Here is a 25,649-nt window from a genome sequence, read left to right on the forward strand (position 1 = left end):
TTTAATACTATCTGGAAATATATCGTAAGTATTTTATGATCTTACTTTTTTAAATAAATAAGAGGTTCTGCAACGTTGCAAACATTATTTTTCTGGTCAAATACTTCCCGTATTTTTAAGGAAGAGAAACTTCTCTAACTACTCTTTCTCGGACTGTAGCCTCCTATTTCCATTCATATTATGTGTGAAATACCTATGTGAACACAATAATGCATTATTTTAATTTCTTAGTTAATTTCTATTTACTTATTACACTTTGCTGCAGGTGATGGCAGGAAGACGAGTAAATGATGCACTTCAGTGGTATATGTCTGAAGTCTCTTCACGAGTGGTTGCTGAAACTGGTATACCCAGCGATAGATTTCATCTTGGAAAAATTATCCTTCAATGTTTGAGAGATTATCCTGAAGCTGTTTTGCAGGTGTTATGACATATCCTTACAAGTTTAGGTATTAAAACAAATAATCTTGCGCAAACACTACATTTCTTACCAAGCAATGGCTAAATTATTAAGACAATATTTATTGATTAAAAGATAAGTTACTAAACACACTACTACACATATATTTACTAAAATATTTCATAAACCTTTAATATCTTCAAACGTACCTCACCACGCTTTATGACACAAAGTCTTATTAAAGAATATAAAATAAAATTATTAATAGTTTAATTAATTAAAAACATATTCAATTTTTTTTAAGAAATGTAAAATATATTTACAGATGTGCCGTTTTGACGCAGTAGTCCTTTGTGTTGCCCCTGTGTGCTCGCAATGCTGCTGTTATGCGATTTGGCATAACTTCTACTGGGTTTTAGAGGCTGTGGAATATTCTGCAATTTTTATTTTTTTTTTCTGTATTAGAGCTTCTTCGGCGGATTCCGCTGCCATACACGTCACCCCTGTTCGTCTTATGCATGCTCAATGAGGTTTAAGTCGGGGCTGCATGCTGGCCACTCATGTGTGTGGTACTAATTTCTTAAAAATAGGCAAACACTATCCATGACCACTAAAAATGGATCAACGTAGTCATTCAGACTTTCAGTGACATATCTTTCTGCAGTGAAAAATCCATTTTCTATCATCTCTAGCCCAACTCAGTGGCGCTTTCAGAAGAAATTCCAGCCCACACGTGAACAGATCTACCGTATGGATCCACCGTAGGCTCGGTTATAGCCCCCTTCTCATCTTCTGTACAATCTTTTTATCCCATCGTGCTTCTATAAATAGAATCTAGACTCGTATGAAAACATAATTCTTGACCAGTCATTCAGAGTCAAGGTTCCGATTCTCGTGTTCTTGACCATAATGAAACCTTAACATTCTGGGATGTCATTCTAGTTTTGGGCCATTTGCAGATTGTAATAGTTATAAATTTGCTTCAGCCAGACTCACTGTATTCCTGTATATTTACATAATTATATTTTCATGGAAACGCTGGAGTACTTGCCGAAGTGAAAAAAAGTGTCACGCCAACAGTTATCGCTGTATTTCGCTGACTGTGTCCATCTCCAACTATTGTCAATATTACCCATCGAGAATATCGAACGACAATGACTATATATACTCATATTTCTTTAAAGAAGGGTTTTTTGCCAGTTATGCAGTTTTTAAGCCTTTAATATTAATTTTAAAATCAGTCTCTAAAAATTACATATACATACACGTATTCTAACATCTTTTCTTTTTCTAGATCGATGCAGCAACTGGTGAATCAGATACTAATGCTTCCATGTTAGAGAAATCTGTGAAATGTGCTACATGTTTTCGAAGTCTGGACTTGGTACCAGGAGATGTAATAGTATTGATGGCTCCAAATCACATTGCCCTTTCTGTACCTTTTTATGCAGCTCTGTACACAGGAGTCATTATTGCAGTCGTTGACAGGATGTTAGAAGTTAGTAAGTACTTAGATATATTTAACTTTTTATTACTTATATATACTTTTTTTATATTTACTTTTTTAGTTATTTAGGGAAGTTTTTTTTAACCACAATTTACTTTATTGCACTGAAAAAATTATATACATAAAATTAATGAAATGGCTAAAGGCAAAGGTGGACTTATCCCTAAAAGAGATCTCTTTCAGTCAGTCAATGATCTTGAGAGACAGATCATATAGCGGGCTAGACAGTGCAACAAATAACAAAAATAGCTAAATAACTGTAATATGTTACATACTTACAAGTACTAGTGGTCGCCCAGAGGTCTAAATTCGACCATAATTAAAAAAATAAACCCCGCTGGAACGGTCGATTTTTGATATGATATTAAAAAAATGTTTAGAATTTCCTAATGTGTGGGTAACACAAAAGTAAAATCGTACAAATTAAAAAAATAAATTAAAGAAAACCAAAAACTCAATATTGGCTTTACACAATTTTATGTGTAACTATTTCTCATTACGAGGAGAATGAAATACCTACAAGCGCTATTTTTATTTTTAAAATAAAAATAGCGGAATTTAGGCCCCTTTAGGCTCACTTCTATCTCCTGCTAATTCTTAAACTATATTTAGACTATGGTATGGGGTATATAGTAATATTTAAACTCAATGAAATAAAATGGATATTATTTTATGACCTTCGACGTACTCTACGTCGACGTATAATACGTCTGTCGTATTACCTTTTATTTGAATAGAAATAATTAGGGGACATTATGTATCTAATTGTACATAAGTGGTCTAAATCGCAGGAAATCTAAACCGCTGAGAGTATAACACAATTCGACGTGTTTCACAATCAAAATAAGTATCATCCATCATAATGAGGTATAATTTTATTATAAGCTATGTCCTGCTGTTTTGTAATTTTGACTAGTCCGTTGGCGCAGTTTGTAGTGACACTGCTTTCTGCTTCGAGGGTTGTGGGTTCGATTCCCACTCCGAGTCTGGGTGTATATAAATATTTATTCATATATTCACATATGTATTCTTTATAAATATATTTATTGGTAAAAAAATGTAGCTATATACCAGTCGGCTGTTACCTATAACACAAGCATTAAGTTGCTTACTTTAGGAACACACGACCGTGTCCGTGTGTGTGTTGTGTAAATATTTATTTATTTATCAAACTATCAAAAATTGCTGCAATTCAGAGATTAAACATTTAAAAGACGGAACATGTGAAAATTTATTCCGTAACTTTTATAATATTATTTAATGATAATGAAACAACTATTCCGTACTTTGATATAGGCCTCAACCACGGTCCGGCCGTGACCTAATAAAAAGTTGATCCATTTCATAGTACTTATTAGATTAACTTGGTCTAGGAGTAGGTGCGCATCAGATACGATACGTAATACGAAAAGTCAAGATGTTATTTACGATGCGTGTTGCTAATTTTACGACAAAAATTTTATAATGACCTCTGTTGACCTCCGAGAAACAGGTCGCGAGATATTTGCGAAAAACTGAATTTCGTGACCTTTTTACCTTTATAACTTTTTTAGCCGGCACGATATCCACGTCGATTTTTCACATCTTCATTACAACGCTGTATTAAAGGTGTATGAAAAAATTAAGCTCACTAGGAATTTTTCCGCTTATTGGGGTTTAAAATGCCTAAAATGACTGGACTACATTATATTTATAAACTATCTATAATATAAAAATAAGTCGCTGAATGTGTTGCTAAGCGCAAAACTCGAGAACGGTTGGACCGATTTCGCTAATTCTTTTTTTAAAATATTCCTTGAAGTACGAGGATGGTTCTTACGGAGAAAAAAAAATCAAAAAAAAAATTAAAATTTCTTGAAAAAGTCTAAAAACAACACTTTTCTATACTCCCATACAAAAGATTTGTGATAATACTTAAAAGTCAATTTGAACTTTAATACCATACGATAAAGTTTGTGTTAGGCGATACGAAGTTGGCCGGGTCAGCTAGTTTTGTATAAAATTCTGACTGATACATATTTTGTTGTGTAGGGGAGCTGCAAGATACTTTCAATATAAATGAACCAAAAATAATATTTTGTCAAAGTGAAAAGGCACCCGACATACAAGTAGCTCTCAACGAGATCGACCATACTGCTACAATTGTCACATTCGACAAAGGGGATTATCTCTGTGACCTAACCGAGTTTATAGAGAAATTTGCTTATGAAATACCTATTGAAGAGTTTAAGTAAGTTTGTTCTTAATTTTAATATTTTTCAGATGTATATATATATAATTTATTTATTGTTATTAAGCCTTAAGTTTGTTAGTTGTGTTAGTACAATTAACTTTTTATCTAATATTAGAATGATTCATTGATCATTCATGATCATTGATCATGTTGTGATGTGATCCCATTAAGGTGAAGGTCTCCTCTTTCTCCTTCCATAATTCTCTGCAAGAACCAAGAGCCATCCTGTTGTGCCCTAATTCCTTAATAATGTCATCAGTCAACCGTTTTGTTCATTTGATGACTTTTCTTTTCCCCATTGGCCCTTCTTTTTTCAACGTGTCGCTTTTATGGTCCATCTATTGTCCGTAATTGTCGAAATATTACCAGCATATTGGCGTTTTAATGACGAGTATCTTAGTTTTAGGTTTATTTGTGTCTGACCATATTTTATCTATTTTCTTAATTTTTTTGTAGTTTTTTCTTCTCTTTTGTCTTCCTACTCTTTTTTGGAACATGAAAACTAACTGTAGCTCTTAAAAGCCTATGATCAAATGAAAAATTATATGTTGTTACCATGTATGTGTAAAGTATTTCAAAGTTAGTTATCAATTTTATTGGGTAACTATTTGTCACCATAAAGGCGATTTTGTTCTTGTATAATTATGTGATCAGGAAATTCCGAAGTCCACTTTTTATTTGTTTTTTGGAGTGAAACTTCTTTAGGTGCATGAGGGGTAAAATTTTTACGGATCAAACGCGTCACGGCATCAGGAGTCACGAAGTTTTAAGCATCCATACTACGTTGAACACACCGGTTCTCGTCCGATTACCGAAGTTAAGCAACGTTGTTTCGTCTTCCTACTCTTTTTTGGAATATGTAAAATAACTGTAGCTCTTAAAAGTCAAGTTATGATCAGATGAAAAATTTATATCGTTACCATGTATATGTATGTTTGTTTCAAAGTTAACTTAAAGTTAATTTGATTGATTTTAGTTAAGTCCATTTTTTATTTGTTCAAAATATGTGTTCATTATAGACAATATGTATTGAAAGCCGTATTCGATGAACCTCATAAATTTCTCGTTTCTTATTGCATAACCGTATTTTCCCATTAGAAGATGATCTTCTGTTTTGGGCTGCCCTATTTTTTTCATTGAAATCGACCATTACTGCTAGTACTTTTCCGTCGACTAATTCGAGTGCCGTCGTAAGATACAACAGCCATTCCGGTGTAGTGGGGTAAGTAGTCGCCTAAAACATCGACATTTGTGGTTCGATTCCCGTTCGGGATATATATTTATATTTGTACAAATATTTCTTTCCGGTTTGGATGTTTGTCCTTGTGGGTCTCCCCACCGTGCCTCGGGGAACACTTTAAGCCATCAGTCCCAGTCCACTGTTATCATAAATACCTGATAGTGATCATTACTCATAGTGGGAAATATATTCGCCAACCTGCAGTGGAGCAGTGTGGTGGATTTAGCCTCTATACTTTTCCTACGTAAAGAAAGGGGCCTATGCTTAACAGTAGGATGTTACAGGCTGAATGCGAATGCTAATGCATAAGATACCGTTTTTGGGTTTTTTGTTCACTAGAGTTATCTGTTGGTGCATAAACTTGGATGACCGAAGAGAAAAGGTCTTGAATTTTTTATTTGGAAATTTGGTAACATAGTAAATAGAAAAGGAAAATTACATTATGAAGTGGAAGTAGATGGAAGAATACACCAAAGACATGTAGATCAAATCATAAAGACATCATGCTTAGATAATAACTTTAGAATACCAGATACTTACCTGATTAAACCAAGAGAATCAGTGGCAAATTTATATACACCAAAATTACCTGAAAAAGACCTATTACCTGGAAAGAACATACTACCTGGAAAAGACGTACTCCCTGGAAAAGACTTACTCCCTGGAAAAGACTTACTACCTGAAAAAGACCTTACAACTACACATGCTAACGCTACAAGAAGGGAATCTATACCTTACACTGAAACCTCGGAAGTGGACAAGCCAGAGACACCTCAAGCAACTCCAGATATACCTCCTACTACACAGGCTGAAATTGAACCCCGTCGTAGTACCCGGATTCGACGACCACCAAACCGATTGAACTTCTAAATTAAATAACAAGGGAGAGTGTTAGTAGACATCACTATTTGGTGTGACGTTCCGAGTTTGAGAAGCGGAAATAAACTAACTTGCTTTATGTCAAATAATTTAATATGTCGGTTAATTCTGTTCTTATTGTGTCAATTCCTGTTACAAATTATAATAAAATATTAGTAAATTATTTCTACATTATTATTTACATACTAGATACATAACAGTAGTAGTGCTAACCTCTCTGAGATGCCAGTGAAATTGGTTATGTGATTTTTTTGTGTGTTTTTTTTATCAAGAATCCTACTCCTTGTAATCCTTTTGTTTCTCCAATGTAGCATAAAATGCAACCATCATACATTATACATACCAGTATTATTACCTCTGAAAGTCCTGTTATATCGTAATGTATATTTTCTAATGCATTAGATAATTCTAGACATTTTTTGTTGATGACAGAAACCTTACGTTGTTTGTGATTTTTTTTAAATATTGTTTTTGTTTTTCGTCTTATAATTTTGAGAAAGAGGGTAGTATACTAATTTCCCACGAGTACCAGTCGGCATGGGAAATTGTTCAGATTTGTTGGTCGGTTACTGTTTTTTCTGGATTTGTTTTATTCTTATGGCTGGTGACATTATCTACGTATGTACTGAATTTCGAAGGTAGCGTAAATGAAGATAAAGAACTACTTCTTCCTTGTATTAAATAAAACGCAATAACTCGATTTGTATTTATGCTGTTTTCTGGGCTGTTAATGGTTTTTTGGTGAGTTTGGTTCTTTTCTATTGTGTTTTTTCTGTGTTTGATGTACCTTCTCCTTCCTTATCTGTTAGCTTATTGTGTTTTTTGATAGCAAAGTTGCCTTTTATACTTTCTACTACAAGCTCTGTTTGTAAATCCCTTCTTTAAAAAAAAAATCTTTAGTCGTCTATATCTAAAATACTCATGTAATACGTTTACATATCGTTAATTTTAAAGTTAATAAAATATATCAAGTATTATAATTACTTTTTATGATTTAGAGCTACAGATTTTGACGCTGAAAACTCAACAGCTGTCTTGATATCCACCAGCGGGACAACTGGAATGCCCAAAGCTGCAGAAGTTACTTATAAAAACTTTGCAATAGCTGCACCGTTGTTCTGGTAATTACACATTCACTCATACACATTAGTAGAAAATTTTATAAATCATTATTTTAGTTATTATTATTATTTTGTTCTGAACTGTTCAGTATTTCTCGATTAAGTTTTATTACAATATAAATATTTTTTATTCTTCCAGGTCTCGATATACGACATTTCCAGGGCCAATTTCTATGACTTTAGTTGGATCTCCCTTGCAATGGCTAACAGCAATTGCTACTTTTATAGCATCACCTATTTTAAAAATTACAAGATTGCAGTCGTCAATACCACTTACTCGAGAATATACTTACGATCTAATCAATACTTATAAGGTACATCATTTAATTTTTCGGCTATCATGTACAACATTACAGGTAGATTTTTTTATGGGAGATTAAATTTTTGTTATTTCTGACTCTACCTTAATTCTGGTGATGTGGGAAGTGTACTCATGCTCCGTTCTGCGGCTGTCACGCGTTATTTTCCAACAAATTTACGTAAAAACGATTTTTACTGCAAGATCAAAATACGATACGAACTGACCTTTAACGACTGCCAAATAGACACTTTTAAACAAAATAACGCGTCAGACATAATATTCTAATAAAATTAGTAACATTGCGTGCTAGAATATAGGTTGAGAAATTCAAAAAATACCCATAACCTTGGTCTGCCCTACGCCTAGAGTGTTTTTTTAAGGCGGAGGCGCGGAGGGAGTGCAGTCCTCGCCCGCCGTGCGAAAGCGCGCGAACGAATGCGCAGAGGAGCGGCTGCGAGCCTCCGCTGCGGAACGGAGCATGAGTGAGCGTGCTTTCGCACGCAAGGGCGGAAGGGCTGCACTTCCCGCAGCGCCGGAGCCAAGCGTTACTCTGACCTCAAAAGTGGTAGGTTAATTTTTTCCGATTTAAAATTAAACCTCTAAACTTCAACCACGATATCTCTGTAACAACGGGGTTTACACGAAATTAGTTGTCAGGGGAGGTAAAAAACATATACACATAGTGTCATTTTATTTTACTTTGACATCAAAGTAAAATAAAATCAACATAAAAAATGTTGTGTTTTTTACGAATATGAGTATCCGCGAGGTACACGCACTGAGAAAGAGCTTTAATTACTAATTATGTAAAGAAATACCGTCAGCATCGGACTGCGTCATAGCTTTACTAGGCAGTCACAGAAATTGTCAATCTCACTCAATAAATCTCATGTAGGATAAACGTGATGTATGATGTTTGACAAAATGTATGGACAATTTACCATTATCTAGAATCCATACGAGTACAAATATATACAAATTTACGAGGTTTTTATATCTAAATTAAATATTTAATCTATTTGTAAATTCCACTGATGTATCCGAGCTTATTCCTCATGGGTATCGTCAAGTACAACTAGTTGTCGGCGTGGGGAAAGTTATTCTGGTAAAATACGTGGTTAGTTACGCGGCTGGATACAGAACCCAGATATATTAGGCCTATTGCATTTTTGTGTTCCCGCGTGATGGCAAATGGACACATTCTGCGTCTAATCAGCTGAATCAAATTTACTAAAAAATGCCTCTATGTCACCAGCTTTAGTTAGGCTTTTGAATAAAATTTAAATACATGTAGATTTATTTTTTGATAGTCTGTCGGAAATGACGGAAGTTGCTCAGAGAGCAATATAAGATTCCTTAAGTAAAGTTAAAAATATTGTTACATCACATATTTGTAGCATCACATTAGTATAAGCTGAAATGGTGTTATAACTTTGTATGTTGATAAAATAAATAAAGCAATAAATTTTACATATTAATTATATGTTTGTGGAAACTGAGACTGGTCAAGAACTATAGTTAACTACTTCTTGAGGAAAACAGGAAAACACACATTTGAAATTTCTTCGACTGTGAAAATTAACAAAATTGCTGATTCTGGCTGTTGACTGGTATCTTACAGAAATATATTTCTTATAACTGGAGTAGGGCACAGCAGGAATTTCTTGCTCAAAATATGGAGCAGCCTGACCGGGGTAGTACCTCGACTTTACAGAAGACCAAAGCTAAATAATACTGTTTTCAAGCAGTATTGTGTTCCTGTTAGTGAGAAATGTGACGAGAGCTAATGGGGTGATTGGGGATTATGTCGGCAACGCGCTTGCAATGCTTCTGGTGTTGCAGGCGTCTATAAGCTACGGTAATCGCTTACCATCAAGTTACTGGTACGCTTGTTTGCCGACAAAGTTATATAAAAAAGAAATAAGTGCTTTAGTTGATTAAATTCAAAATTCACATTTTCTTTGCCTTTCGCTTTATGGATACAAAATGCCAAGATCATACATACAGGCCTAATGTAAGACATAATAAAAGCATTTATTATTATTATTATTTAAAATTATAGTAATATATTTTGAATTTGTAAATATATACATGTGTATATAGACGTGTTTGCAAATGTAGTAGTAGTGTAAGATTGTTCATCATTTTTTTTTTTTTTTTTTTATAACGATATATATCCACGGGCTTATAATGCCCGTGCTCTTGTTATTCCAATTATTTGTTTGTTACTCTCGATACCTTGGCACCTACATATGCAACTTAGAGACTAATTAAACTAAGCTTAGTATCACTAATCCCACGTGAGTCCACCGACCAAAATTTAAGGTTATGCTAACTTAATTTACTTATATATATATAATTACTACTATTTATTATTACTTTTTCCTTTTCTTCACTTTTCTCTTACAATTATCCAGGGGTAGAAGCTGTGTACATTTCTTGACATTTTTGTATTTATACTGTTATTTTTATTATCTAAGTTTATATTTACACTTATATGCTAGTTATCATATATGTACACTTATTTCCTAGTTACCTTATATATACACTTATGGCCTACTGGCCTACTTACAATATACACTTAGCCTAGGTTACTGTTAGTAAGTTTTTTTTTTTTTCGTTTTTTGTTTCTTTTTTATATATATTCTTATATATTTATCACCATATATGTATTTTTTTAAATTAATATTATATAATTAATCTTAATTAATTTGTTACACATGTTAAGTATAAATAATTTGTACACGTTATGTTATATGTAATTAATCCTATTTAATTTATTAATTATTATTTATATTTATATAATTAATCGTATTTAATTTAGCACTTAGTACTTATGTTTATATACACACTATTTATTTATTCAACAAGTGTCTTCACACGTCAATAGTTTTCAACATGTCGAGCACACTCTCAGTGACGGCGGCATCTCTGTGATGAATCGCCATCTTGAGACTGTGCTCGAGTATTTTCTTATCCGCGGTCTCCGCTGCCCTCGCCACAAAGCGACCAATTGCGTCGTCACGGTCGTCGGTGTAATAGACACAGGTGTTGGTGTGTCTAGTCACCGCGACTACAGCGTGCGAAACGCTGTCGTGGATCCTGAGCCTCCTCGCCTTCGTCTGGAGGACAATGACGTCCTCGTAGGTCTGGCCCTGCGCCTCGTGGATGGTTAAGACGCGCGATCCCTCCCCGGATCCGTATCCCTGGTCAGTCAGCAACCTCTTCTCCTCTTGCGTAAAGACCAGGTATAAGGTTCGGTCTCTTCTTGCAGGAATACGCGCGCCCGTGAGGCTCTCCACTCGCAAAGATCGGATCTTTGGGCTTGAGCTGTATACGTCTTTATAAACTTCGCTGATGGCAAGGGCTACGTCTTTGGGATTTCGATGCGTGCATGACAACTCGCACGAGATGGTTGTTATCCGGGTTGGTCTGCAGTACCGCATTTCGAACAGGTTGTCCCTGTCGATGTACGGCAGCTGGTTTATGTCTCCGATAAGGACTACCTTCTGAGCTCCCGATAGTCGGGCGGCCATTACTATGGCTCCGAAGTGGTTCATGAGGGCCTCGTCCACCGTTAGGCGGTTGATTTTTGAGCCCTCGTTGAACCCATTAACTAGAACGGAGGCCATAGTGCGCACCTTTTGCTTGGCTTTGTTGCCGTAGCGGTGCGCCAGTTTTTCTTTTAAGTCTTTGGCCGCCTCGACTGTGGTCGTAATCACGACCTCCGTGTCCTCATCGAAGTCCCCGACTATGCGAGTTGTCTTGCCGCATCCCGGTACCCCGTTTATCCACTCCAGTGATGGTAGTTCCCAGGGCACGGTCGGTAAGCCGCCCCGGTCGCCCGAGATGGTTTTCGCCATCCGTAGCATCCGGTCCCCCAGCATTACTTTCGTGCATCTGGCCACTACCACCACTGGGTCCCCTTCAGGTGTTTCGAAGGTTTGTGGCTCCTCGTCATTCCCCTCCGACTCGACTGCGCTCACGAAGCCTGCTGTGCTGTTAAATGCTGCCATATACCTACCCGACATCTTGCCCTTGAGTATTTGTCGGGTTTCACTGTTGTATATGGCCGCTTCGGCTTCCTCGAGTTCCACCTCCAGTAATCTTTGGTGATCGTACTGGTAGGCCTGCATGATCTTTTTGCAGGTGGCCAGGCTTACCTCGCGGTTTGCCTTTATTATCGCCAGGAACTCGATTAGGGCGTTCTCCGCATGTTGTAGCGGTGTGGAGGCAGGTCGAAGTCTCGGCGGTGTTACATGTCCCATGTCGGCCTTAGTACGAGCGGCCGGTGACGCCTCCGGGTGCCTCGGACTATTGTCTCTGGTGAACCTGCTCAGCGCCGCCGATTGCCGCTCACCCTGTCCAGCCTTTTTGGGAGAGAGGTGATGCGGGAGCTTGCCTGGTTTTGGGGAGATGGTTGCGTGGATAAAGGTCGCCAATGGCATCGAGCTCGGCTTAGGTTCAGGTGTGGCCTTTGCCTTAATTCGCTCTGCCTTCTGGGTCTCGATCCGTTGTTGTAGGCGCTCCGAGCCGCAGAGCGTGGACTCGTCGCCGGCCGGAGATGCAGGAGGTGTTGGTGTTATGGATTTCGGTCTTAGATATCCGAGATCCTCCCCCCTGTCTTCGTAGACTATGACCTCACTGTACTTGGAGGCCATTAGGCAACCGTACCTATCAGATACGTCACCTCTATCATATCCGACCCTCATCGAATCCACGCTAATTCTTTTGAGGATTCCACCGGGGGTCTCGCTCAACCGGCGTAGCCACACACTAGACTGCGTAAAGGGGGACGTCTCTCCCCACTCGAACAGCACGATGGATTTGTTATTCAAACGCACCAGACGGTAGGTCGAGTCGCCCTTCTGTTCTTGCGATAGCGCTGTGATTTTAGTGCGCTTTATACTTGTCTTTTGCGTGCTACCCTTTAACAGTAAAGCGAGCCCCGGCGAAATCGCCAGCCGATCGCGTCCTTCGGAACGACAGAAACTTATTCCCATCTTCTCTACTTCGCTGTCCATGAACAGAGCCACGCATCTGGTTTTAATTCCCACTACTTCGCTTCCGTTCCCTTCCATAAGCGAGGATTGTGTCATCCCGCTGTGGGTCGGTTGCGGAGGTGCGTTTTGGTCGGCTCTATTCCTGAACAGTTTCTGCAGCGAGGAGGGCATGACCTTTGTTATTTGACCCAGAAGGGTGCGGCCAGGAGAAATCCGCGGAGCCGTTGAGCTGTTTCTCTGAGTGGCTTGTTGGACACAGTTTTGTTGTGTTTGTAGTTGTGCGTTGTGTGTTTGGGTGTGTGTTGCGTGGACGACGGTGTTAGCGCTCTGCGTGGGTATTACAGCAGGTGGTGGAGCGGTCGTGCTGTTCCTTTTTGCGGCTATATTGACGGCCTTTCTCGCGAATGTGAGGAAGGCAGTTCTGTTTTTTTCACTCTCCAGGATGGTATGGAGCGATGTCTGCTCAAGTTTGATCTGGAGTTTGAGTTCTAGATCTAGCCTATCCTTACTGAATCTCGGGCAGTCCAGTATAACATGCAGAACTGTCTCCTCACAATTCGGATCGCAGATACATGAAGGACTGTCAGTGAGGTGGAATCTGTGGAGATACGCCGCAAATCCTCCGTGGCCGGTCAGAATTTTTGTGTCGACAGCTGTTGGTGCCGATTTCCTTACCAGCCTGCAAGCGGTTTTTACATCCGGTAGGAATATTTTCGTGACCGAGCCCGTCTCCGAAGAATTATATCTTTCCTGCCACATCCTGACAGTCTCTTCCCTGATCTGCCTTCTGACATACGAGATGGGTACTCTGTCGTAGTCAGGTGCCGTCTTTTTTGTTAAGGCCGCCTTTTTGGCCAACCCGTCCGCTCTCTCATTGCCCGGTGTTCCAACATGGGCCCTCAACCAAAAGAACCGCACTGTCTTATTCTCCTCCCGGAGCTGTCTGATTCGACTCTTCATTTCCAGGGCCAGAGGGTGAGTCACTGAGGGGCTCCTCAGCAGATCTAAAGATGACCTCGAGTCGCTCAAGATGTTAATGGAGCATGACTTTGAGGTTTTTGCCATGTCCACGGCTCTGAAGAGTGCGTACATCTCCGATTGAAAGACAGTGTTGTGCGGCTCTAACCGGAAAGTAGAGTATCTTACTTCCCTGCCTTGGTCCCAGCATGTGAGGGCGGCTCCTACTTTACCCTCTATTTTGCTTCCGTCGGTAAAGATGAAAGGCCCGACGATGTTGTGTTCTTCAAGGACTTCGGGGTTCAGATTCTCTAAGCGCTCGTACTCTGTTGTCATGAGTAGGGAAGGGTGGGGATTTTGCATTGGTCCCACCCTGCGCTCTAGCTCTCTTCCCGGTGGAAGAAGATCCGTGCTGTGACCTTTTTTGGTTTTGAATAGTATGGCCGCCTCTCGGACGCGAAGGTCTAACGGGAGCAAGCCAGTGAGGACTAGTGCCGATGTCAGAGACACCGTTCTGTACGCCCTGCACATTTTTTGTGCAAATCCTCTCTGCAGTGAGTCTAGCTGCTTTCTTATCGACAGTTTCTCTGCTGCAGGGGACCATACGCTCGCTGCGTACAGAACGATGGGCTCTATCACCGCCACATATATGATCCGTACGATCTCCCCATTCAGACCCCAACTCACTCTCGCCGCGCGCGCGAGCTGTTTATAGATGTCCGCCGCTTTTTTACACACGGCGGATACGTGCGCGTTGAAAGTGAGCTTCGAGTCCAAAATGAGCCCCAGCAGTTTTATTTCATCTACAAGCCTCAGTCGAGTGCCGGACATATGGATTATGGGGGTGTCGTATTTGAGTTTTTTAGTGAGCACCATCGCGTTGGTTTTGTGCGCGGCGAAGCTCAGCTTGTTACGTATACCCCACTCTTGTACGGCCGCTAAGGTGGTTTCGGCTGAGGTCTGTAGGTTGCTGGTTTTTTGGCTGGAGAAAACGAGGACAACGTCGTCCGCAAAGGCCTGGCAGTATACCCCCATCGCGCTGATCTCTCTCAGAAGCGAATCCAGTATGAGGTTCCAGAAGGTCGGCCCGCCAATGGATCCTTGGACACAACCCTTCGTGGTCTCCTTTTCACTGGTCGCTCTGGCGTAATTTACGATGACCTTTCGGTCCTGGAGGTATGAGGCGACCATAGCGTATAGGTTTCTCGGGCAATGCTTGTCCACTAGCCGTTTTTTGAGAGCCGGCCACCATGCATTGTCGAAAGCACCCTCTATGTCAAGCGATACCAGAAGTACTATCTTCTTGGACTTAATTTCCTGCCTGATATGCTCGACGAGATCGTAGAGGGCGTCTTCCGTTCCCCTCTGTGGCATGAATCCGTACTGGCTTCGGTGCAGCGTGGGGAAGAGTCTCCACTGAAGTCTACCTATAAGCATTTTCTCAACTGTCTTTCCTAGGATTGACAGGAGTCCTATAGGTCTATAGGACTTCGGGTGGGTGTAGTCCTCTTTGGCTGGTTTGCGGAGGATGCGTACGTGGGCGACTTTCCACAGCTTGGGGAAGTGGGACAGCGATAGGCATTTGTTCGCCAACGCTAGGAATAACTCCCTGTTGCAGTTTATTGCCGCCGCGCATATATCCGACGTTAACCCGTCTGGGCCTGGAGCTTTTTTGGGATTTTGGCTCAAAAGAACCTGTTCCAGCTCCGCGGCCGTAAACGGCGGGTCGTCATCGGACAGATCTTTTAACTCCGCGGGAGTTCTGCCTTCTACGGCCTCTCGGATCTGTTTGTGATGGGCGGTTTCGGTCTCTACAGAGTCATCAGGGTAGAACGTTTTTGCTAGGAGTTTTGCCGACTGTTCTGGTGACAGTGTTTCGCCTGATTCGTTCCTTAGCAATGCGTCCTCGTGTCTACGAGAGGTCTTCCTGATGACTCTGTAGATACCGTCCCACACGCTTTCGCGGTCCTGTGCCGTGCAGAACTCTTTCCAGCTCTGAGTGGCTGCTTTGTCTGCCGCTTGTTTATATTTTTCCTTGGCCCGTACGTATTCTTCGATGACGCCAGCCCTTCTGCAGGGTGCAGCATTTCTGATGCGACGTTTGGCTCTTAGTTGTTCCCTTTTCAGGGAATCTAGCTCTACCGACCACCAGGGCGGTCGGGGGTCGCCTTTCCATGGTTTTATCTTCGGGATGGTACTCTCGCATGTGCGGTGAATGATCGCGACGTATTTTGCGATTATGCCATCGAGATCGTCCTTGTTCGAGACATTTCGGACGGCTTCCAGAGTGATGCTTTCTTCCGCGAGGCCGGTTGTTAGGGTAGCGGAGAAATCTGTCCATCGCGCCTTTTTGGTGTTGTATCTACGCGTCGAGATTGGGTCCAATGGTTTCAAGGGTCCCTCAGTGCGCAGACTAAACGTAATGGCGTTGTGATCAGATGTGATCAGATTTCGTTCCACTCGCCAGGTTTCCAGTCTCGCGAGAAGAGATTGACTGGTTAGAGTCAGGTCTACGCAACTCGAGTATAGCCTGTCTCCTCTGTAAGTCTCGAATGTAGGAACTTCCCCGTTGTTATGAATGTGGAGGTCCATTTCGGTGATAAAACCATGGAGTTGTGCTCCGCGATGGTCTTCTGAGCTGCTGCCCCACCAGTGACTCCAGGCATTGACGTCACCGGCCACTATGTGATGGTGTGTGGGAAACTTCGTGGTAGCCGTTCTCACCTGTTTGAGATATGGTTCTATATCTTGGTCCCTTGGTTCGAAGTAGACGGACAGTATGCCAAGCTCGAGTCGGCCGGCCTTTACGAAGACGGCGGCCACGTTCTCGGTGACAATTTGGGGGTCATGAATGACTTCCACGTTGTCACCGAACACGATAATCGCCGCTTTTACTGGTTTCTGGCGGCCCAGGGTGCACTGGATGATCTTCGTGCCAGGGTATTGCCTCATTTCGCCCGTTCTTCCGGTATACGGTTCTTGTACTAGGGCGAAAGAGATCCCCTTTTTCTGGGCCACCTGAAGCAGTTCGCTCGTTGCCAACCTTGAGCGCTGCAGGTTTGCTTGTATAAAGCGCAAAGCGCATCCTGCACCGTCCGCCTTTCTGTTAGGGACCACAACTTTGGTCTCCGGGTCGCCCTTAGCAATATTGCACCCGTGATCTCGCTATGTTGTCCCATTTTATTCTCTCTGGGCACTCAGCGCTGTACGCGGTGTGTTCCAGGTCAGGACCGGATCTTTTAGCTCTGAGACAGTTTATACACTTGGGCAAGTCACTTTTCGCTTTCGAGGGACAGGTCGCCCCCGTGTGTTCTCCGGCGCAGTAGTTGCATGTGTTTTTGTCCTGTTTGCAAAGTGCCCTGGTATGTCCGAAGCCAAGGCACCTCATGCACTGGACGAGGGGGGACTGATCCTCGACCGTGCATCTACTGAATCCTACATAGATCTTGCCCTTGTCTATAAACTTTCCCCAGAGCGACGGGGAAAGCTCGATCACAGGGTGACATTCGTGGGGGTTTCGGGCGCGCTTCCTAAACCGCACCTTCATTTTAAGTGCCGCCTTGTCTACTCCTTCGAGGATATGACTATTTTGGGCCTTGATAAGGTCTACAATCTCCTCGTTGGTGTAATTTGACAGCACTCCCCGCACGCAGACCAGGGGGTCCTGGTTTGTGGGCTCCCGCACCGTCAGCTCTGTATTTTTCTGGACCTGGCCCCTGATTTTAGCCATGTCCTCTTTTGAGGCGCACCTCACCACGACTTTCTGGTCGCGAGCCTTACGGACCCTTTCCATCCTCGCCCCAGACTTCTTTAAGTCCAGCGAGTCTTTGACCTTGGTAAGCACTTGCTCGCTGGTCTCCTGCGGGTTTCGGGACGAAATGATGAGAGTGTGGTTGGGTCTTTGTTCCACACTCTCTGTTTTTAGTCGGGCTGCGGCATGGGCGTAGGTTGTCGGCGCCAAAGGAGCTAATTTTGTGACTCCTTCTTTAATAGTATTGAGGGTCTGCTTGACCTCCTGAACCGCCATCTCTGTCTCCAGTGTTGGTTTTTTTGGGGATGCGGTGGTCTTGCTAGAATCCCTCAGGGTGCGCAGCTCCGAGGACATGATCTCGACCTTTTCATTTAAAACTTCGAATAGGGGGGCCAGATCTTGTTGTGGGTTTGGCTGTGTACTAGATGGTTGTGTATTTATTGACTTTATGTGCTGCTTGATCTCATCCAGATGGGTTCTCCATGCCGTGTCCTTGTTTACCTGTGGGCGGCTTTCGTCGTCCAAGATCAGTGGGATGTCGTCAATTTTCGCAGTGAGGAGGGTCTTGGTATAAGTTAGTTCGTCTTTCAGCTTCTCTAGGCCACTTGAAAGCGATCCTATTTTATTCTCCACTGCCTTAAGTAACTCCTGAACTTTACTGTCCGTCTGCGAAGTCACTTCACTGCCGTTCCTGGTTGACGAGACCACCCTATGGAGCTCGCTCAGCTTTTCTTCTAATTTGACTTGCGTTTCCCAGATGTCGCGGATCCGCCGGAAAGGCTCCACCGTCTCGTACTCCAGCCAAGAGCGGACGGCTCGAGTCTCCCTCAACGTCTCCACCAAGTCTGTCTGAGTTTTTTGCATCCCTGAGAGGAGCGTCTTTTTGAGTTCAGTGAGCTCTTTAGCATGAGCTCTTTCGACCCGCACCAATTCTTGGGCGTGACGGGCGCGCTCCTTCTCGAGGCTGCACTTGTGTCGGCTGCGCGAGTCCGAGAGCGACAGAACCGTTTCGTAGAGGCCCTGCAGACTCTCATAGGCGATCATTTTCACCCCACGCTTCATATTGCCGCTACTTTCTAAAGCTTCCTTGCCGCGTTGTAGGAGGTCGTTGGCCACACCCGTGACCATGTCCATTTCTACTCCTGTTCCTCTCTTTGGGGTGGTGTAGAGGAGGGAGGTCCTCCTGCTGTTTTCGGAGGCTACAGAGCCCGCCGAGGACGTCTCACCGTCCTCCAGATCTGACAATGGGGGCTCCGAGGCTGTGTCGGTGTGGACGACAGTGAATTCCGCTACATTTTTGGGTTTTTCGCTTGATGTCGACGGCAGCGGTGCGGCAGGTGTACTAGTTCCGGTTACGTTTGCAAGCTTTTTCAGTACTTTTTTACGAAGCGAGACCGATGATTTTGAAATCACCGATGACGCTTCGGTTGTCTTTTTGTTGATGTGTGAAGACATCTTTGCTTGCACTTATGTACTAAAGATATCTATACAACTAATAACTACTTTCAAAATATACAGCGATGATTACTTTTAAAACTAGATTTGATCAGTTGGACTCACGTGGCGAAAGGATGTGATGTGCCGATGATTCCGCAAGTGTCCCGTAGCTTTGTCGTTGCAGCTGTCTTTTCACGTGTTCTTCGCGCGGTCTTGATACAGTATTTACTTGATACAGTTTTACTTTATTTGAAGAAGCAGAGTCAGGTGCAGTTTGCAGTCTCGCGACGTCCGAGCCGCGACGCAACGTAAGTATTTTTTTTTTGTCGATCACGCGCTTAAACTAGGTCGCGAGATTGATGTGCACTTCGACTGTTTTATTTACCTTGTGTGAATTTTAAATAATTTATTATGTAACGTTCCTTCTATGTGTTTTTTCTCTGCTGTCCTTCCACTGAAGATGGTATGGATGGTGTCGTTGCAAGGGTCTTATCACCAACTCTCTGTTGATCTAACTCTCAATTTATTGCGACGATCCTTTCTGCTTGTATCAATGATTTAAAACTTAGGTCTTGTTACTCCGGTCCCCTTGGGGTTACGGGTTTGCCCGCAGGGTATGATGTGAAAAGCACTTCCGAAAATCACTTGGCACACCCACTGTGGCGCTTGGCTAAAGATTCTATTTTTGCAGAATTTTTATTGAGGAGCCGATGTTGTTAGTGCGATGTATTGATTGAGAATTTATTGTTCATCATTACAGCCTATACAGTCCACTGCTGGACATAGGCCTCCACAAGTTTACGCCAAACATAACGTGAACTCATGTGTTTTGCCCATAGTCACCACGCTGGGCAGGCGGGTTGGTGACCGCAGTACTGGCTTTGTCGCACCGAAGACGCTGCTGCCCGTCTTCGGCCCGTATATTTCAAAGCCAGCAGTTGGATGGTTATCCCGCCACCGGTCGGCTTTTTAAGTTCCAAGGTGGTAGCGGAACTGTCTTATCTCTTAGTCGCCTCTTACGAAACCCACGGGAAGAGAGGGGGTGGCTAAATTCTTTAGTAAGATTGTTATTAACATTAATTGGTACCTTTTTATTTCAGCCTAATTTTACAGTTTTTAGTCCGACCTTTATGGCAACTTTAATCAAGGAGGAAGTTGGGAAAAACTGTGACTTTTCCTGCTTTGATACTATAATTTTAGGAGGCAGTGCAGTACCTCTAGAACTAATAGAAGATATACGGGTAATCATCGCTAATAACAAACCATTACAATTAAAACTTTACAATATTTTTGATACTGAATTCAAAGCACAAGTCATATTAATATATTCGGCTGATTTTTATGATCTGATTAATACATAATACACTACTTGAAGTATTTGTTGAATTAAGTTAATTTTTATTATTTTAAAATGATTATGTTATTTTTCTTGTAAAATTTTAACTTGTAGAATATTACTCCAAACACCGACGTACTAAATGCTTATGGTATGAGTGAGACGGCAGGAATTGCATTCTGCGGGGATATGTCAGTTCCTGCATCGTGCGGGCAACGTTTGAATTGTTATGAATATCGAGTAAGTTACTAAGTCGACAACACTTCACAAAAAGGCATCGCGGTTGTGCGGTGAAAAATAAGTTTAAACTAACAACAAATTCCGTGGAAACATATTTAATACTTCATCACTTAGCTACAACTTTAGTAAAACTTAACCATAACAGAATTATTATCCAACATACTGATATTTACAGGATTCAAAGAACAGTACAGTTAATATATATAGTAATTCAGTAGTATAATATATATTATATAATATATATTATATAATATATATTATATAATATATATCCACACACACACACACACACACACACACACACACACACACACACACACACACACACACACACACATATATGTAGATAGTCGAAAACAGACACATTAGAGACTACTGATAGACTAAAAATAATTAAGTCACACATAAGTTAATCAAACTATTTTACTATAATTTGCAGTTAATAGATATTGATACACAAGAAGACATTTGTGACCCGAATGTACAAGGGGAATTGTGGATAAGAGGACCGAGTGTCTTCAAGGTAATTTTTAAACATTTAACGTATTTATTTTAACTAGCAAAGTAGAATCATCAATGTTGAAAATTGCATACACGTTTGATTAAATTCGTTTTATACGGTATAAAAAATTAAAATATTAAAAACTTTTTTATTTAGGAAGGTTAACAGTAGGACACGTTATATGCTTGGCTTATAAAATATCAACAACACGAGTAAATATAATCATACGTAAATTTAATCCATATGTACATTTATTTACCATTTATTTTTAAATTAAATATCTTTACAGGCCCTCATAAGATATTCATACAAAATAATATATTAAATAAACATTTAAAAAAATCATCTTACGATTTTAAATACGCTGTCTGATCTGTTACGAGTTGGTACTCTCACAGAGATTAAACAAATATCTTTTAATATACGATTTCCCTTATAGAAGTTTTCTTAATTGTTTTCAGGGATATTATAAAAATAGTGCTGCAACAGAAGCTACGTTTGCTGATGGTGAATGGTTAAAAACAGGCGATATGTTCTATAGAGATGAGAACTGGTACTTCTATTTCGTGGAACGAATAAAACTACTTTTAAAATATAAAAGCAATCAAGTATGTAAATAGTATTATTTAAAGTATTTACAGTAGTTTTATAGATTTTTAACTGAGGTAGAGCACAGCAGGAATTTCCTGCTCAAAATATGGAGCAGCCCGACGGTGGTAGTACCTCGACCTTACAGAAGATCACAGCAAAATAACTGGTTTTCAAGCAGTATTGTGTTCCTGTTGGTGAGTAAGGTGACCAGAGCTCCTGGGGGATTGGGGATTGGGTCGGCAACGCGCTTGCGATGCTTCTGGTGTTGCAGGCGTCTATAAGCTACGGTGATCGCTTACCATCAGGTGAGCCGTACGCTTGTTTGCCGACCTAGTGACATAAAAAAAAAAAAAAAAAAAAAAATACTTTTTTCTACTTAGCCATTTTCTTACTTCAGATTTCACCAGTAGAAATTGAGAATGTGATCCGGCAACATCCTGGTGTTCAAGACGTTGCAGTCACTGGTATTGAGGACCCTGAGTGTGGGGATCTGCCTGTCGCTTGCGTTGTAATTAGAGAGGGACATGAAGTAACAGCGGATGAGATAAAACAATTAGTTAAAGGTACTATGAAATATTTAATAATAAACTATGCTTTGTTTTATATTAATTAAAAAAATTAAAATTATTAATAAGATATAAGTAAAGACAAAAGAGCTAAACCGAGCAATGCGTCCTATTTGTATTGACATACGTTGCCGAGCTTGGACTTGGGACTAGTCTACATACTTAAAGTCACTTAGCGTGCTATGCTTGGAGTCTCTCTCAAAGGTAGGATAGAAATGAAACTATCCAGAAGAGAACTTCAGTAAGTAGAAGTGGCAGTGGGCTGAGCCGACCGCGGCTGGACCGATGATCGCGTTTTGGCAAAAGTTGTATGGGATACCCTCCGGTCTGTTGAACCGACAATCTACGTAATATAACCGGTGGAGGCTGGTTAAGGACTACAGAAAACCGGGATGTTTGGCCTCAGCTTGGAGAGGACTATATCCAGCAGTTAACTACGATCGGGTGTAGCGAGTACACTTTTCTGTTGATTAGGCGAAAGGTAGACTCACTAGGATAAAGTCAAAGTGAGATAAAAGACATCTGGATCGATGTATATACATAAGCAAATTTTTTATTTCCTGTTTAATTGTGTGGTGACTAATTATATAACAGTATAAAAAAATATATCTAAACAGAAAAGCTTATGACGTATTTAGGACTAGGGGCCCCGGCACAGAGAACGTGTCCATTAAATGTGAGGCGTTTATTTATTTACCATATGTTTAAGAGGTTGAGTTATATGTCTAAAAAGTAAATAACTTTTGCTAATTCGGATTTCCATATTCGCATTATAGTGACTATTTGACTCAACTAATAAAAAGTCAAGTAAGGTGGAATATTTTGAGCTTTCGACTTCAATTTACGTTAAAAATTAATTCAGTTTCTAGACAAACTGTTAACCTGTCAAAAGCAAAACAATGTTTTTAAGAAAAATAAAAACTTATTTTAAAAACACACTGGTTAAGAACACACCGGTTAAAAACCATTGTGGTTCTTGACTAATTCATTATTTTAAAGTCTAAAAACGATAACCATTCATAGCACTTTTATCATACGCCTATTCTGCTGTTTTTGTTTTTATTTAGTAAATACATATATTTAAAGAAGTCCCCTACTGGCCTAGTTTTATGTTACTAGTTGGCTTGCTCTTAGTTATTATGTATAAGTCCGATACGTAGATCTTATTACATAACAACAACAATGATACAATAAGAATAAAATTAAAATGAGCTTATATGTATGTATATATTTCATACATATATCACGTGACAGGTATCAAATTCAAAAAACATGAAACCAGGAAAAATATTACCAATACAATTTTCTGTATTATTTTATTCCCGTTAACGAAAAATATTACAAACACAATTTTCTGTATTATTTTATTCCTATTTCCAATTATTGACCACAAAGCATATTTTGTATTACCTTAATTGTCATACGTTTTTATAATTACTCATTTTATGTTACTGTTAAAATACGTCTTAGAAATACGGAGTTTTAGTCATATGAACCTACGAATCCACTTAATGAAATTCCATTTATATTATTACCAAAGTCTGATTAATATTTAATTAACAATGTCGTTGAGTGGGAAAGTATATTTACCTATTTGTATTCAATAAAACTGAATGTACGAAATTCTTCGGTTATACAAATTGGCGTATAATCCAATATAATTGTATTTTTAAAAGCAGCGATAACATACTAACGCCAACGTCATAATATAGACATTTCAATTTATTATCATCATATATATTAATACGCTAATGTTTAGATGTTTGCGTCCCTTTTTAGAAAAAAACCTCACAATAACTCGACATAAATTATATATCATTTTATAGATAATTGCTTTCTCTACCGGCATCCACAACTAAAAAAAATCATTATTGCTTTTGTTTTTGGAAAGTAATTAATTATTAAAATTGTATATATGACGGCTTTAATTTTGAAACAACGTCAACATAATTGACGTTCGGTAAATTTTTGTTCAATTTCAGCCTTTTTGTTCCTCAATTCAACGCGGGTGAAACCGCGGGGCCCAACTAGTGTACATTAATGAACCGCAAAAATGTATGTACGCGTTTAACTTTCGAACGAATCCACAAAATTTGATAACTTTTTTCTACTTTTTGTGTTCCTTATTGTCGGGATGGTTCGTTAATCCTTGCTTATTATTTACAGATAATCTCTCAGACTCCAAACAACTCAGAGGTGGTGTTATATTCTTAAACAGCATCCCCTTGACAGCCTCGACTAAAATACATAGAAGAATGTTAAAAGACATAGCGAATAATTTCGAAAGACAATAGCACCTGTATGAACTAAAATTGTAATATCTTTGAATTAGAATAGATAAGTCTTATATATAAAACAGAACCTGAAAAAGTGCGGGATACCGAAAGTTTCTCGGTATATTGAAAGAACGCTTTACCCAAAATTAAGAGTCAGTATGTTTATTACTGGCAGAAGAAATAAAGGTAATAGAAGAAGCTAAGGTTGGGGAAATGCTAGGTATCCGCCAACCAGCACTATAGCAGCATGGTGAATTACGCTCCGACCCTTCTCCTACATAATGAAAGAGGCCTGCAGGGTGAAAATAGCCTAAATGATGAAAGAGGCTAAGCAGTTTAGCAGGTTAAGGCAACGGATCAAGAATGGTGAAATGTACAGTTTCAGGAATGGATCATGCTTTCCGCTTCTACATTAGTAATACAATTACAGTAACTTCAGAAGTATTTTCTTACGAGCATATCGGTTTTTATACCAAATATTAATACATTTTTATACTTCATAAAAAAAAAAAACTAAAATTACAATGTTTATTTTAAAAATTTGGTCATTTCGAAGAACTATTTACCAGTAGATACAAATGACTTGATTACTACGAGTACAATTCAAATTACTTCAATTAAAGTTTTTTCAATCTCACGCTGTTGTACTGTTGAAAGCTTATTTTTGATTTCATTTTAATATATTAGAGCCGGTTTCAGCGGATGTGGATAAGGTTTATCCTGCAAATAAGTTACGAAAAGATTTTAACAACAGAAGGTAAAAAAGACCATTTGGATCTGTTTCCCTTAAATTAATTAACTGCAACTTTTAGATGAACATTTGCGAATAGAAGTATCTCATAAACACAGTGAAACTTGATGGAAAAAAGAATCATATTATATTAAAAAAATTATCTCTTGGATACCGACCGCCATCAAATAGTGTTAACCACAACTGGTGGAATAGGCCCTTGGACTACCGTTAAATATAGAATGAGCACTAACAATACACGCCCTTTTGTTATGTTTATATTATAACAAAGTATTGTATCATATTTAAACTTTAAGGTCAGACAGAATAATAAATCATATGATAATTATAGTTTAATTGTTAAGCATTGTATTAATAACTTTAATGATGTAAATGTAATAGTGGGCACAGTTAATTTAAAAGTTAACTTCGTTAATTTTTAATTAAAAAGTTAGTTAGTAATCCTTAAAGCGTTAAATTTTCGAAAATTTGACAACAACAATTAAAAACAAGTAGAAAGTGAGAAGAATTAAACACATCTATTCATTTTAAATCTTTTATTTATTTTAATCCTTTAAT

At 39.7% G+C, this 25,649-nt stretch overlaps 1 protein-coding gene across 1 annotated transcript; it reads left to right on the top strand.

Moving 5' to 3' along the window:
- The first annotated feature begins 268 nt into the window (after nucleotides 1–268).
- LOC123663502 (luciferin 4-monooxygenase-like) lies at nucleotides 269–24,358 on the top strand. Its single transcript, XM_045598176.1, has 11 exons — nucleotides 269–421; nucleotides 1,695–1,902; nucleotides 3,939–4,137; nucleotides 7,258–7,380; nucleotides 7,520–7,694; nucleotides 19,930–20,070; nucleotides 20,280–20,405; nucleotides 20,845–20,928; nucleotides 21,369–21,515; nucleotides 21,896–22,061; nucleotides 24,231–24,358. The coding sequence occupies exons 1-11, from the start codon at nucleotides 269–271 to the stop codon at nucleotides 24,356–24,358; spliced, it is 1,650 nt and encodes a 549-aa protein (XP_045454132.1).
- Nucleotides 24,359–25,649: the final 1,291 nt, after the last annotated feature.

The sequence above is a fragment of the Melitaea cinxia genome, chromosome 20, assembly GCF_905220565.1.
Source record: "Melitaea cinxia chromosome 20, ilMelCinx1.1, whole genome shotgun sequence".
NCBI lineage: Eukaryota > Metazoa > Arthropoda > Insecta > Lepidoptera > Nymphalidae > Melitaea > Melitaea cinxia.